This window comes from Salvia hispanica, chromosome 6 (assembly GCF_029641045.1).
Source record: "Salvia hispanica isolate PSC_SH4W2 chromosome 6, Shi_PSC_v1, whole genome shotgun sequence".
NCBI classification, from domain to species: domain Eukaryota; kingdom Viridiplantae; phylum Streptophyta; class Magnoliopsida; order Lamiales; family Lamiaceae; genus Salvia; species Salvia hispanica.
The window spans coordinates 17,440,018-17,455,810 of NC_142697.1; the positions used below are offsets into that span (position 1 = coordinate 17,440,018).

General features: G+C 39.3%; 2 protein-coding genes across 4 annotated transcripts; both read left to right on the forward strand.

The window, feature by feature from the left end:
- The first annotated feature begins 9,763 nt into the window (after positions 1-9,763).
- LOC125204784 (heterogeneous nuclear ribonucleoprotein 1-like) lies at positions 9,764-13,094 on the forward strand. Its single transcript, XM_048103516.2, has 2 exons — positions 9,764-10,023; positions 11,940-13,094. The coding sequence occupies exons 1-2, from the start codon at positions 9,796-9,798 to the stop codon at positions 12,903-12,905; spliced, it is 1,194 nt and encodes a 397-aa protein (XP_047959473.1). The 5' UTR covers positions 9,764-9,795; the 3' UTR covers positions 12,906-13,094.
- Positions 13,095-13,523: 429 nt separating this feature from the next.
- LOC125204783 (protein NRT1/ PTR FAMILY 5.2-like) lies at positions 13,524-15,782 on the forward strand. 3 transcript variants are annotated; one of them, XM_089061059.1, is made up of 5 exons: positions 13,524-13,619; positions 13,785-13,915; positions 13,994-14,211; positions 14,279-14,850; positions 14,925-15,782. In XM_089061059.1, exons 1-5 carry the CDS (start codon positions 13,591-13,593, stop codon positions 15,763-15,765), a joined length of 1,791 nt encoding a protein of 596 aa, XP_088917185.1. In that variant the 5' UTR covers positions 13,524-13,590; the 3' UTR covers positions 15,766-15,782. The 3 variants fall into 3 exon arrangements, with proteins under 3 accessions (XP_088917185.1, XP_047959471.1, XP_047959470.1); XM_048103514.2 differs by lacking the exon at positions 13,524-13,619 and adding an exon at positions 13,649-13,666; XM_048103513.2 differs by lacking the exon at positions 13,524-13,619 and having other exon boundaries at positions 13,692-13,915.
- Positions 15,783-15,793: the final 11 nt, after the last annotated feature.

The window sequence follows — 15,793 nt, forward strand, 5'->3', positions numbered from 1 at the left end:
ATTCGGCACTGAGGTACTCGGCTCCGCGATCAGATCGCAGGCTCTTGATACGTTTTCCATGATGCGTCTCCGCATAAGCCTTAAAATCCTTGAACTTGTCAAAAGCTTCAGACTTAAAGCGCATCAAATAAACATATCCGACTTTCGAGTAATCATCAATAAAAGTGATGAAATAGCGAAAGCCGCCTCTTGCCTCGGTTGACATTGGTCCACACACATCAGTATGAACGAGTTCTAGTGCTTCCTTGGCCCTATTACCTTTCACCCTAAAAGGTCTCTTAGTCATCTTGCCTTCCAAACAGGATTCACACGTGGAAAATGATTCAGTATCTAGCCCTTTAAGAAGGTCTTGATCCACGAGAGTTTGAATCCTCTTTTGGTTGGCATGACCAAGTCTAAGGTGCCATAAGTACGTTTCGTTCATTGAACTTGAAGGTTCTTTTCTCTTCTTTGAAATTTTCGATGCATTATTGAGTTCTAATTTGCGATTATTAAATTGTGTAAATATGATTGTGTACAGATTGTTTTCCATGATACCACGACAGATATAAGAACCATCTTTCTTAATAACACAACTGTCATTAAAAGAAATCGAATATCCATCAAAAACCAATTTAGAAACTGAAATTAAATTTTTTCTAAAAGAAGGTATCAACAAATCATTCTTCATAACCAAAAATCTATCACTACTAAAACGCAAATAAACGTCTCCCACTGCTACGGCCGCCACTTTAGTAGCGTCGCCCAGCTGGACTTCGATCTCTCCATCATATAGCCGTCTTGTCACTTGCATTAAGTCAGAATCAAAACAAATATGATCAGTAGCTCCAGTGTCAATAACCCAAGTATGAGATGAAGTCGAAGCCAAACATGACTCAACAACTAGAGCTCGGTGCATACCTGTAGCCTTGCTCCTTTTAGGGCAATCTGGCTTCCAATGCCCCTTCTCTCCACACTTGAAACACTTTCCGGTTTGCTTCTTTCCCGACCTCCTCTTCTTCTTTCCCTTAGCTTCTTTAGGTGCGACCTGGTTTGTCACTTTCTTCTTTCCTGCGCCAGGCCTAGGGCCAGAGGAACGATGTGACGAACTGACCATCGCAGCCTTAGCTTGGTTCATGAGATCCTCTGCCGACTGAAGTTCAGTCAACAACTCAGCCAAGGTGTAATTCCTTTTGTTCATCTCAAAGTTGAGCTTGAACTGCTGAAAGCTAGGGGGCAGACTCTGAAGGATAATAGTAACTTGGGACTCGGCATCAATAACGCCTCCCAAAACCTCAATTTGATTGAGGTGACTCATCATCTTGAGGACATGGTCCCTCACAGACGAGCCTTCCTTCATAGACTTGCACATGATACTCCGAAAAGCTTGAGACTTAGCCGTTCGATTCTGAGTACCAAAGAGATTTGTGAGATTTTCCATAATCTCGGTGGCAGTTGCCATGGCGGCATGCTGATGTCTAAACACTGTTGACGTGGAGGCCAACATATAACACTTAGCCATCTCATTCGCCTTGTGCCACCGTCTATGGGCATCTCGCGCTGCCTGCGCGGCGTTAGCCGCCGGCATTGGGGGCCGAGGAGTAGTGAGCACAAACTTGTACTCATCAGCCGTGAGAACGATGTCCAAATTTTATTTCCATTCTATGTAATTTTTGCCCTCGAGTTTGTTTTCTTTAAGAATTGCAGAAAGAGGATTGAGTGACATGTTGACGATTTAGGTTGCACTGCAAAACACAATATTTACTATTTGTCATAAACTTATGTGAAGAAATTGAGTAGATTAACCATAAAACATTTCAAATTCTCACAACTGTAAAATTAAAATTTTGTACCCTCAAGCAGAGGTCAATACGCATTAAAATTTTAACATTTTTACTGGTCACAACACCGACGAATAGTCCAGAGACCGCAGCACGGCATGACCGCCTAATGTTGCCTAAGCACGACCATCAGATTTAGCATTACAGTATCTCGTTTCTACAACACACTCCCATAACAATGCTCATGCGTTGATAACAAGACCAAGCTATCTCGTAAATTCTGTTTAGACTTCTGAAACTTGTAATTTCTTAGGATTATTGTCCCCACAACATGGGTGGCGATAATATTGGAAACTACTTTCTAGTCCATACTATTTACAATTGAGAAGTCCACCTATATGAACTTGCTATTTCTTAGGATTATTGTCCCCACAGCATGGGTGACGATAAGATTCAGAAATTAGCTTCATAAGTTGTGGACCAATCGATGGAGACCATATACAAACTTAGTTCGTAATTATCGCTTAGATATTTAAGTTATGGTTTTTCATTAATTATCTTTAGCCTTAGTGCAAATTAAAGGCTTAATTAAATTCTGTTGGTATTTAATTGACTGGATAATTAAATCTTTTATAATCTTTTATACATCTTATTAAAGGATAATATATTAATTACTAAAGTTTAATCTATATTCATGTCTTCTATAAGATTTATCTAAAATAATTAATTATTTATATCTTTGACGGACATGAATAAATAAACTTAAATTAATTCCTTATTAAGATTGAGAAGAGAATAATATATTTTATTATTTAATGAAATCCTACATATCTATCCATATTAGGATTCTAGATATATAATATAATTAGGAAACTATTAAATTATTCTTGTCCACATCATCTAGGATTAAAAGATATCCCTAGATATGGTCAATAATCTAAATATTCCTAAAATCTAGGGAAATCCTCCCAAAATATTTTATTTCCATTAAATAATAATATTTTAATGATATCTTTTAATTTAGGAATTAAATAATCATTAAAATAATATTTCATCGTTATCTCGTGATCGAGGTTCGCACGATCAACAACGACGAAGATCCGCCGGAGTTCGACCGCCGGACCGGCGAATTCGCCGTCCAGCCATCTCCGGCAGCCCGCGCTAGGCAGCTGCTTCCTTTCTCCCATTGCGGCGCGAAGGCGCCGCTTTCTCCCTTCCGTCGACGTCGCTTAGCGCGCAGCTGACGCCGCGCAGCTCCGGCGACTTGCTCCCTCCGACGGCGATCCTGCCCAAACCAGCGACAACCGCATGAGGCGTTGTAGCTCTCGGTTCGGCCTCGCTTAGGGCTGGGTTCGACTAGGGTTAGGTCTAGGGTTTAGGTTAGGGTTAGGGTTCCGGTTTGGAGAAACCGCCGCTGCTCTCGGACGAGCAGCGGCCTCCGACAACCACCGCTATCGTCGTTCGCCGCCTCATCCGAGGAGGAGGTTCCGCGGTCTTGCCGGCGGCGCGGACGAGCCCACGCTCGTATTCGCGTCGCCGGATGATCGCGCCCTAGCTCCCACTCGATCGGCGATTAGTGCTTGGAGATCGCCGGATCTGGTGGTCACGCCGGCGGCGCACACGAGGCCACTCTCGTCCGTGCGTCGCCGGTCGATCACCCTCCGTACTCCCACTCTCACAACAACCCTAGATTGAATCGCATATCGCGCGATTCGTCCCGGCGCTAGCGCCGACGAATCGCACGTCTCGTGCGTTCCAATAATTTAAGTTCTTTGTTTCGATAGTTCTTGAGTTCATCATGCATAAAAATATAACTAAAAACAAGAACATGCTTCGAAAACAAAAACGCATGCATACATGAATTTCGAGAAATTTAAATCCAAATAATCAGAGCCAAAGACTGGCTCTGATACCAATCGAAGGGGTTGGCAGCGGAAGCGCACACATAAATCAATTACAAATAATTCAGATCTATTTTTTAGCGGATTATTTAGACAAATTCTATTCGCCTAATTATCTCACGTATCATGCTCATAACTCATATAATAACATGCTTTAAATTAATTGAAACCTAAAACATGCTTTTCTAAGGTTCAGCCATTATACCTTGATGATTCTTCAAAGAATCGAAGATAGCTAGCGCCTTCTCCACGTGAAGTACTTTAGTACAAAACCACGGATCTTCTGACTGGTTCCCGGACTGTGAACTGATATCAGGGTGGGCTGATCTCACCAGTGCACTAGGACTTAAATAGAGAAGACAGAAATCCTTTCCCACGGAGGAGAAGAATTCGACCACTCCTAGGAATAGGGGGGGCCAAAAATTTTGAATAAAAATTAAGTATATTTTCTGTCTCCTTTATTCTCCTATTTATAATAAGTCACCAGTCAGGGATCTATGGAAGATCTATGGAAGACTTTGGATATGGGCTCCTCCAATTAGCTTTTTACTAATTAAATTAAACCCAATTTAATATAAGCTTAAAATTGGAATATTACGAGCAGCCACTACAGAAGTAATACTGCACTCCCCATCCAAATCCGAAATTATAAGTACTTCGGGTTTCCATTACTTTATATTTATTTCACGCGCTTAAGATAGAAACATCCATTAATTAATTATTGTCTGCTATGGACTTAATTAATTAATATCTTATTTATTCCAAGAGAGGAATCGGCAAGAAAATCTTATTTATTATTCATAGAGTAATTAAACTCCAACTAGCTAGGTTCCGAATAATAAAACCTTATTTCAAGCTTCTCTTGAGGATGTTATCAAACGAGACTCACCTCGCGCACGATTCAACATAATAGCAATCCTAGCACCACTAGATATTAATCACCACTACCCAATATACCAGGCTTATTGGGTGTCAAAGTAGTGCATAATCAATACCGTATGCTCAATGCTAACGTACATTGATTGAGAAATAATTTACGAGACCTCGTCTTTCAGTAGATAGCATAAAGACTGTCTCGATGTTAGATCCATTCAGTGCTATACCACACCAACGTCATCTTATTTCAGTAAGGCTTAGAAATAATCGGACTGACATTGCAACCTTTCACGATAGGTAGTCTAAGCCTATCTAGGTTGTGAAATTATTCTTTTTCTTTGTTTAGAACTGACCGTGTTACCTTAAAGTGAACGACGCCCACAACCGGTCTACTAAAACAAAGACTTAGACTTTGTTAAGTTACTTATACATTTAAATATGCAATAAACATCCATTAAATGTAAAACATAACAATATTATGAAAAAATAATCTGATTATTCATTTGGAAAATAAAATAAGAGTTTTAACAGTATTCAATCTCGAAAGGTGATTTCTAGTATACAAACTCTAACAGGCGCACTGTTAACTAGGATGGATGAAGAGGTTGTTTTAATGCATTCCATAATCCAGCTGATCCATTTCCTCCCGAATCCCATACCCTGCATTGTCTCCTCTAAAAAATCTCATCGAACCGTATCATAAGCTTTCTGGAAGTCAAGCTTAAGTATAGCGCCTTTTCGTTTTGTCTTCTTAATCCACCATAGAACTTCATTTGCGATCAGCACCCCGTCTAAGATCTGCCTATTCTTCACAAAAGCATATTGTGTTTCCCCTATCAGGTCATTTAGAACTATTGAGAGCCTTTTTGCCAAAATTTTCGCTATAATTTTGTAGAGACATCCAATCATGCTGATCGGCCAAAAATCCTTCACCTTAGGGAGCTTCCCAGAATCCAAAAATCAAGAATGAAGTTATACACCTCATGCTCAATGTCTTTCCAGATCGATTTCACAAATTTGAGGTTGAAACCATCATAACCAGGTGCTTTAGAGCCATCACAATCATGCAGTGCTAAAGAGATTTCCTCCATAGATGGCCTCTTTTCAAGACTCTGAAGTTGTTCTTCTGAAATTTTGGGGAGGATGGAGCTATCAAGATGTATCTTTGGTTTCAGCTCCTGTCTGTACAACTTCTTATAAAAACTGAGGATTTCTATATTGATTGTTCTCGGTTTCTTATGCGTTCTATTCCCACTTTTGATTTGATTAATCCTCTTGAATCTTCTTTTACCTAGGGCCACAACATGGTAATATTTGGTGTTTCTGTCCCCAGATTTGATCCACTTTTCTCTCGAAAGTTGTTGCCAGTAGCTCGCCTTTCTATCAAGCCATTTGTTCAGTTGCGTTTCCAAAGCAGCGAGCCTAGCGAAGTCACATTCATCATTATCACCAGCTTCGATCTTTCTATGAGTTCGCACTTGCTCCTCTTCCAACTTGTTAATGTTGCTGTCAATGTTCCCAAAGCAATCTTTATTCCATTTCCTGATCGGTTGATGTAAAGCTTTAAGCTTCTTGGTTGGAGGCATATTCCCTAGCTTTTTCCATTGCTCCTTGACCATTTTTAAAAAGCCAGGATGAGAGAACCAGGTGTCAAGGTTTCTGAATGGGCGGGACTCACGCACTTGCTTGTCTAGTGAAAGCAATATCGGCGTGTGATCAGATATTGAATTTGGTAAGGCTGTGAGTGTTGCTTCCGGAAATCTGAATCCCCAATCTTGATCCATAAAAAATCTATCAAGCCTGGATCTAGATTTGCCTCTAGCCCATGTGAACCTTCTTCCAATTAGGGGTATATCATCAATTCTCATATCCTCGTTCCATTCCAAGAATTCCTTCATACTCCCCATACAATTAGATCCTCATCCTTGGGGAGTTACACCTGCTGCAGCATGGGGAATAGGTAAAAAAATGATTTGACACCTGTACCAACGTAGCAATGTGTGCAGGTTGAGGGTGTTTGAAAGTAAAAAAAATGCCCTTCAAGGCCCGGGGGTGTTTTGGTCCAAAAAAGTCAAAAAAGTGAAAAATGACCTCATTCATGAATGAGTGAATGCTAGGGGTTAACAGTGTTATTATTTTGCTAGAGGTATGTGGTGATAGATTTGAAAACGCTAGGGACTAAATATGTAGTTCACTCAACATTAAAAAGTGAATTACTACATTTGTCCTTGCAAAATAAATTTTTTTGAAATGACATGGGTTGTAATGCACGATTGGTAAAATAAGAGAGATGAAAAGAAAAATGTGTATAGTAAGAAAGAAAGTAGTGCAATTAGTGTTAGTGGATTGTGGGATTCACATCCTAGAATAGAAAGTGGGGAAAATCTTCATTTTATGAGACGACAAAATAGAAATAGTTTCTATTTGTAAGGGGCGACAGAGGTAGTACGTTTCAGAGGCGGAGGTAGTACATTTCAGTTAGTGTTAATGAAGTATTTTTTTTTATCCCCTTCCTACATGTTTGCACTGGAGGGTTAAAATGTCTATTACTTATTTTTTTCTAATTCTGATTTTGACGTTTATATATTTTCTCTCTTTTTTTAGTTATTCCTCTCTCATTTCTTTCTTTCTTTTGCTTTTTCCATCTCTATCTCTATATCTTTGGAGATTTGGGGGCCAAAAAATAGAGTTGTCAATCGGGCTAACCTATTCGGGTTCGGACGAATCCACTTGGATTGTCGGGCTATTTGGGTACAGGCTATTCGAGTTATGAATTTTGGTCATGAATTTTCAACGTTAACCCTAACCCTAACCCTCCAGGTTTTGGGCTACCCCATTAGGCTATTCGTGCCTAAAACTTTTGAAAATAATCTCTTGTTATCAAAATTTTCCTCTATAAAATGATTTTAAATTTAGATATTTTTTCTTCTTAGTTTTAGAATCTTACAAAAATTTTCAAATTTTCATAGTTTTCATAAGAGTTAGAGAGAAGCATTTCATCTCGATTAACTACAACATAAACACTGATAATCAAAATTAAATCAGTCAATTTGAATTTAAGCTTGTGGTCATGTCATTATTTTGGCATTGTTCATAATTAATTATTTATAAAAATTAAAAATCATATCTTACATGAATCATTATTAAAATGACAAATATATTGAGATTTTGATGGGTTAATTCTTAATTTTGTCCTGATTAGTGGTGGTAAAAGTAAGACAATAGTGGCAGATGAAGAGAACATGGAATAATGAATCGAGGTGGAACTTGAAAGTTGATAGTTGGAATCGAGTGAAAAAAGTGTAGAATGAAGATTGAAGAAGACTAATGCTTGTGCCACATGAAATTCAAAAATAAAAAAAAAACCTAAAACTTAATTTTTTTAATTAAAAGTTATAACCTGTCAGGCCGACTCGCAACCCATTCAGGCCAATCCGTTTAACCCACCAACCCTAACGGACTAAAAGGGCTATTCGGACCGACTCATGTGTTTCGGGTTGGATTGACGTCCCTACCGAGAAATATCCTGACAAATTCTAACTGAGTGTTGAATTATAATGCAGATAAATAGAGTAATACGTATACTCCCTTCGTCAGCCAATAAATGTCCCATTTTTCTTTTTTCATCCGTCCGCCATTGAATGTCTCATTTCACTTTTACTATATTTGGTAAATGGACCCTACATTCCACTAATCCATTGTAATCACATTTTATAATAAAACTAATATAAAAGTAGATTTTACATTCCAGTAACTTTTTTACCCACTTACTTTATAAAGTTAAATATTTTTTTAAATTTCGTGCCAATCAAATATTAGATATTTAACTATGGATGAAGGGAGTAATAATGCAGATAAATAGAGTAAGGAGATAGAGATAAAGAGACGGGGAAATAGAGATATTAGATATGGGAGGGAAGAGAGAAAGATGATACTAATACTTAAACAAAAGAAGAAGAAAAAAGTAAATGCTATAGCCGGAAAGGAAAAATGAGTAATTGACATTTCAATCCTCTAATGACAAAAATGTATTCCCTCCGTTTCGGATTAAGTCTTATATTTTGTCATTTTCGTTCATCACCTATTAAGAGTCTTCTTTCACCTTTATCATAAATGATAAGTAAATCTCACATTCCATCAACTTATTTCATTCACATTTTATTATAGTAAAACATATATTTCACTAAGTTATTATTTGACTAACAACTTTTTATTATATATCTTTAAATCCGTGTTGAAACTAAATATGACTATCGAGAAAGTAGTAAAAGAGGGAGATAAAAGTACAAAAATATCTTATATGCGTTATATGTCCACATACCATCAATAATACGGAGTATTAAAATTCACAAGAAATAGCAAATGTTAGAACTCAATTATCCAAGAACCTAAAATGTAGTTCACCTAAAATAAGAACAAATAAAATTACTTGAATTCAACTTTATATAGAAAATTATTTTATTTAAAAATTTCATAAGTAAAACCTTAGTGCCTGTATAATTTACAATTGCATGGCATGGCCTCAAGACCACCCAATTATACTTATTTGAAGATTTACAACTTTGACGTTCAATCTGCTTCATTAAAATTTTTAATCCAATGATCAATAATTGTTTATACTAGCAGAAAGTTAAACCCTAGTAAGGCATATATATAATCATGGAAATTGTTAAGCTACACATCCCGTTTAAAATATAAAATACGAATCATAAATTACTAACACACTTATTATTCTTCACTTAAAAATAGACATTATTTTCATTTTGGTCTGTCTCCTAAAAATAAAAATTTTCTTAATTTTTTATATTAGGAAAACAGCCACACAGTTCACTAACATTACTTTCACTAGTTTTTCTCTCCGTATCTCTTACTTTATCATTTCTTACTTTACCAATTACTACTATATAGTATTACAATTCGTAATATTTCAAAAGTTTCTATTTTTCACTAGCGGAGATAGTATAATAAAAACTGTACTCCATAAACTTACTAACTAATGAAATATTATAATATGTGATTTTCGTTATATACTTAAATTAATATTTTAACCACGAAAATTGTTATTGTAATAGTGAAAAGATCAATGTGTGACCATTTACTTACTAGAATTATTTAAAAAGTGATCAACTAAGGAAACGAGGTCGTTTGTAGGTGACAGGGACGGAAACGACGGCGTTTGTGAGCGCATCACGGGGTCGTGCCCTAATAAAGCATCAAATCTAAAGTGGAGATTGAATTCTCACGCACAACACACACTTATGGACTCTTTCACCGACGAGGCGAAGCTCTTCATCGGCGGCATAGCCTGGGACACGACGGAGGAGCGCCTCCGCGACCATTTCAGCCACTACGGCGAGGTTGCTCATGCCGTCGTCATGCGCGACAGAGTCACCTCTCAGCCCCGCGGCTTCGGCTTCGTCGTCTTCTCCGATCCCTCCATTATCCCTTCTGTCCTCCAGCAAACGCACAACATCGACGGCCGTACTGTAATTCTCTCCCACCGTTTATCATGTTTGCCTAATCGAATCTATTTATGCGCACTTTTTGCTCTTGCCAACTGCTCTACTTTGATGGACGAAGGGTTTACCTTTTCAAATCGAATATGAATTAATTGCGTGATGCGCTGATTGTGTATAGCTATGGTGATTCTTATGTGTTTTTTTTGTTAAAAACATATATCCCCGGCAATTGCTATGGAGTGTTTAAATTAACTGCTACTGACATGTTTAGTTGAAAATGGATTGAGGCATGTAACAGCGTTAGCTACCTTTAATGCATTCTTCATGTCTTTATTCTGAGATCTCAAGTATGGTTGCTAGTACTTGTTTTTATTTGATGGATTAACTTGTGAATTAATCAGTTGTAGGGATGATTCTATTGTTGTGAGGGATTGATGAGAGCATATATCCGGAATTGGGTTCTATTGAAAAATATTTCCTCGTCCCACGCATTCTCATAGGTGTCTAGCTTGCCTTTTTGTTGCCAAGGTTATTAAAGATCAGCAAAGTCATTGTACTTTTTTGCAATTTTTGCAACTTAGGTGATAAATAATCTCTGGGGATTCGATGGTATAATCTTACAGCTCTTCTCCTTTTGTCCAATTTTCTTTATCAAATGTGTTTCCTACTTTGTCTTTGGACCTTCATTTTTGCTGTAATGTATGGGATTCTGAGATGACAGATTATGTTTCTGTAGAAATAGATCTATCAGGTAGGTCGAGGATTATAGTAGTATGCGAGGAGTTCGCGGGGGCGTACAGGGTGAGGATCGACTCGCTGGGGCAATTGAGATTCATCATTCATGTGACGGCAGGGGTGGCTGGGCGGCCTATTTTTCTGTGTGGAATAGATTTTAGCCCAAGCCCCTTATGTTTTAAAACAAAGCCACTCTAAACACTACGCATCGAATCCTTCCCTCTACACCAGAAGGCGCCATTCACACCCTCGGTCTTCCCTTTTTTTTTTTTCCGGCGACCTTCAATAGCTATATTCATTTGCAATTTTCATATGGCAGCCAAGGACCGACCCAAACGGTGGCAACAGATGGTCAAGCAGTGGTGGTCGGTCGGAAACCAACGGGTGGCGGTGGATTGTAGAGTTAGGGTTTTAAAATTGTAACTAGGGCTTAAATTTTTATTTTCTAATTTCAATTCATTTTCTCCCTCAATGATACAAAACTCTGGCGGAGCTTGGGGCTATATGGGTGTTTTTTCGAATCATGTTTGGATCATTCTGCAGCTGATATAGCCTATATGGTGTTTTTGGTTTCCAGGGGTAAAATCCTTGGTTAGTTATTGTTCCTATTGTTCATTGGGTGAAGAGGAATAGAAGAATTTTAAAATAATATTGAGGAGCATGTCATTTAATGCTAGGATAGAACTACATTATGGGTAGCTTTTTGGGTCCTAATTCCTAAGCATAGTGGTTTGGTTTGTAGGTATTTCACATATGTTTGCATCAGATATTGCGAGATAGTTAGACTGGAGTCTAGCTTTATGACTTTTTTCGTTTTCTTTTTTTGGGTGGATATCATGTACACTATTTCCTGATCATTTTTAAAAGAACCTTTTTGTATTATGAAAAATGGCTGTTCTCATCTACACGGTGCGGTAGTGCTGTTATGAGTAATTTGATTATGTACACTATTTGGTGTTTTATGGTGCAGTAATTGTTTTTTTCATTTACTTGTATACTGTAGCTGTAAGCTGTTTTTTAGCTTTCAAAAGCTAATAAGTTGTCTACATAGTATTTATAAGGTTCTTGCCAATATGAAAATGCTATCTCTGGTTGAAACTTTAAAATGATAGGGGTTTTACGGATATGAGAATATCAATTATTCATTTGAGTTTTGAAATTGTGTTTTTTTTCAATGCATGGCCATCTGAAGTTTCTTTTTTATTCAGGTTGAAGCTAAGAGAGCAATGTCGAGAGAACAACAGCAGACTATGAAAACCGGAAGCAATAGTTCTGGAGGAAATTTTGTAGGGTCTGATAATCTTAAAAGCAAGAAGATATTTGTAGGAGGGTTGCCTTCTACCTTAACTGAAGATGAGTTCAGGGGATATTTTCAAGATTTTGGTAGTGTAACTGATGTAGTGATCATGAATGATTCAAATACTGGCCGACCACGTGGGTTTGGTTTCATCAGCTTTACCACAGAAGATTCTGTTGATAGAGTTCTCCAAAAGACCTTTCATGAGCTGAAAGGAAAGCTTGTTGAGGTAAAGAGAGCACTTCCCAAAGATGCAGTCACAGGTGCTGGTTCTCGTGGAAATTCCAGAGGCTATGGTTCACACTTTTCAAGTAATGAATCATACAATAGTCCACTTCCAAGCAGTAGAATGTTACAGCAAACACAACCAACAAATGGTGGTTATCAGCCAAATCAACCAACAAGTGGTGGTTATCAACAGGGACAACCAACAAGTGGTGGTTATCCACCTTATTCAGTTTACGGAGGTGCAAACTATGGTTATGCAGGAAATAGCAATCCTGGCTATGGTGCTTATGGTGGTTATGATGTCGGTGGTCATGGAAGTGCGAATGCTGGCTATTCTGGTCCAGCAGGAGTTTATGGGAACCTAGGTTCACCAAATACTGATTTCTTGAAAAACCAATGGAGTAGCCAACAAGCTGGTTATGGTGCCTCTGGATACGGTCAAACTGGTAACTATGGGGCTTCTGTTCCTTGGAGCAATGCATCGAGGAGTGGTGCCAGTGGATATGCGCAGGCAGGAAGACCTCCGAGTGGTGCTTCTCAATATGTTAATAAAGGGTACAACTTTAATGGGTATGGGGACGATGCATCTCATGCCTATGGTGGTGGGAATGCAATGCATCCCGATGGTAGTTGGAAACCAGAAAATTGAATTCCCAGTGATGATGTGCTTGGTGACCAGTGAGCTTTGTTTGGAGTATGTATCGAGCCTGTATTTGCAGTGTGCTTAAATTTAGTCGTATTATCTTTTTTTACATTATTTCTAAATTATGAATCTAGACACAAATAATAGCGATTTTCCAGACTTTTGTTTTGCTGCTAATATAGTTATTCGGTTCAAGATTTGGAGTGAAATGTTTCGCATACCTTGACGAGCATGATAGTGTTTCAAAGCAAATCCCATTCATGAGTACAAGTAATATTGGTGTGCGATCGTATTAGCTGGTTTCTTGTTTTGGCAACCTGCGGCTTTTGTAGCTGTTACCTTCTCGCAAATTTTTGGTTAGCAGATTAATATGTGATATGCATCCCAAATGTGGAGATATTTCTTCCCATTTGTTATTCTCAAATTTAGAGAATAGATGCAGCAGTCACCTTGGCATATAGATGCAGAGGCGGCAATTTGATTATCAGACATGATGTTTTGTATCATATGAATGACTTATCCTCAAACTGGCATCGTCTCTATCCATTCCCTCCATATGTGACAAACATATCGTTTTACTTATACCATCATTAAGATTGGACGTGAAGAGTTTTTTAAGACCAAGAAATACGACTACTAACAAGATTATCATAACAAGATATGTATTGCAACTTTGGTATATCCAAGCTTCATGATAATTTTAATAATTTCATTGAAAAGGTCTGATTAGTGAAATTTCAATATTCATGCTAAAGATACTCAATTGTGTATGTGATCGATTATTAAAAATATATGGCCTAACTATCCCAATAATTACTATTTATATCTAATCAGTCTAATTGTTTGTAAGCATAGTTTTTTAATCTCTCTCTATTTCATGTCCAGGATGCAGATTGAAGAGAGAGGCCCTGTGGGAGGAACTGGGGACTACACAAACGATGGTACAGTCGACCTTAAAGGTAGACCGGTCCTCGTATCATCGACTGGTAAATGGAAGGCTTGCTACTTCATTGTTGGTAAGAAGGCAATGCACATTCTTTGTTTCCTGTTGGCCTAAGCATAATCATACCATATGCACATGCCTCCTATCTCAGGATACGAAGTATTTGAGAGGATGGCTTACTACGGAATTGCATCAAATCTGGTGATATATCTCACAACAAAGCTCCATCAAGGCACTGTGGAATCAGCAAACAATGTGACTAACTGGATTGGCACAGTTTGGATGACACCCCTTGTCGGTGCATACATAGCAGACACTTATCTCGGTCGATATTGGACTTTCCTGATAGCATCGTCCATTTACCTTATGGTAAATAATCTCATCTGATATTGTGTGATGAGTATGTGTTTGATGTCTTTGCTACATATTATGACAGGGGATGGTATTGTTGACCCTCGTTGTCTCGTTGCCGGCCTTACGGCCCCCGTCGTGTGGCGATGGGGTGAAAGATCAAGATTGTGACAAGAAGGCATCAACTCTTCAAATAGGCATCTTCTTCCTTGCCTTGTACATAATTGCAATTGGAACTGGTGGGACAAAGCCTAATATCTCAACCATGGGGGCTGACCAATTTGATGACTATGAGCCTAAAGAGAGGCTCCAAAAGTTATCCTTCTTCAACTGGTGGATGTTTAGCATCTTTCTAGGCACCCTTTTCTCCAACACCTTCCTCATCTACATCCAAGACAACGTCGGTTGGTCAGTTGGCTACGCACTCCCCACTACCGGCCTTGCAGTAGCCATCATGGTCTTCATTGCTGGGACGCGCTACTACAGGCATAAGCCTCCACTGGGAAGCCCGTTGACTCAGATGGCTAGGGTTCTCGTGGCCACCGTGAGGAAGTGGGGGGTTGCTTCCCCCCACGACCCCAAAGAACTCTATGAGCTGCCCTTGGATGAATACTCGAGCGCTGGCCATAACAGACTCGACCACACTCCTTGTCTCAGGTTCGTTCATAACTAGTTTTCCACCTATGACTCGAACCTCTGACCTACTGGTTATCTGACTGTTGTTTTTGCAGCTTTCTTGACAAAGCAGCCGTGGAGACGGGTTCAAGGTCACCATGGATGCTGTCACCGGTGACTCAAGTGGAGCAGACGAAGCAGATGATGAAAATGATCCCAATCCTAGCAGCAACATTCATACCAAGCACCATGCTTGCACAAACACACACACTCTTCATCAAGCAAGGGACAACGCTAGAGAGGGCGATCGGCCCACACTTCGAGATCCCTCCAGCCTGCCTCTCCGCATTCACAACCATCTTCATGCTCATCACCCTCGTCATCTACGACCGCATCTTCGTCCCCCTGGCACGCAGGCACACCAAAAATCCGCGAGGGATCAGCCTGCTGCAGAGGATGGGGATAGGCCTCGTGCTCCACGTAGTGGTGATGGCGACAGCATGGCTGGCCGAGAGGCGGAGGCTGAGCGTGGCGAGGGAGAACGGGATCTTTGCGAAGGACGGGAAGGTCCCTCTGTCGATATTCATCCTCCTCCCTCAGTTTGGGCTGATGGGAGTGGCGGATAACTTCGTGGAGGTGGCGAAGCTGGAGCTGTTCTACGACCAGGCGGCGGAAGGGATGAAGAGCCTGGGCACAGCATATGCTATGATCAGTTTGGGAGTTGGATATTTCTTGAGCAGTTTGATGCTGTCGACTGTGGCAGATGTTACCAAGAGAAAGGGGAATGGATGGATATTAAACAATCTCAATGTGTCTCACTTGGATTATTACTATGCATTTTGTGCAGTGTTGAGTTTTCTGAATCTTGGTTTCTTTCTGGTTGTTGCCAAGTTTTTCGTTTATAATACGGAGACGGAGGCCAGCCGCCAAGTACCAGAAACCAAGTTGATTGAATGAATGAGTTTTTCTGTATTTATGCAATATA

What these genes read in the sequence shown, in the direction of transcription:
- LOC125204784 (XM_048103516.2), top strand. Translation starts at nt 9,796, where the DNA reads ATGGACTCTTTCACCGACGAGGCGAAGCTCTTCATCGGCGGCATAGCC. An exon ending in ACAACATCGACGGCCGTACT is followed by an intron (nt 10,024 to 11,939) that starts GTAATTCTCTCC and finishes TTTTTTATTCAG; the next exon opens with GTTGAAGCTAAGAGAGCAAT.
- LOC125204783 (XM_089061059.1), top strand. Translation starts at nt 13,591, where the DNA reads ATGATAATTTTAATAATTTCATTGAAAAG. An exon ending in TTAATAATTTCATTGAAAAG is followed by an intron (nt 13,620 to 13,784) that starts GTCTGATTAGTG and finishes TTTCATGTCCAG; the next exon opens with GATGCAGATTGAAGAGAGAG. An exon ending in GACCACACTCCTTGTCTCAG is followed by an intron (nt 14,851 to 14,924) that starts GTTCGTTCATAA and finishes TTGTTTTTGCAG; the next exon opens with CTTTCTTGACAAAGCAGCCG.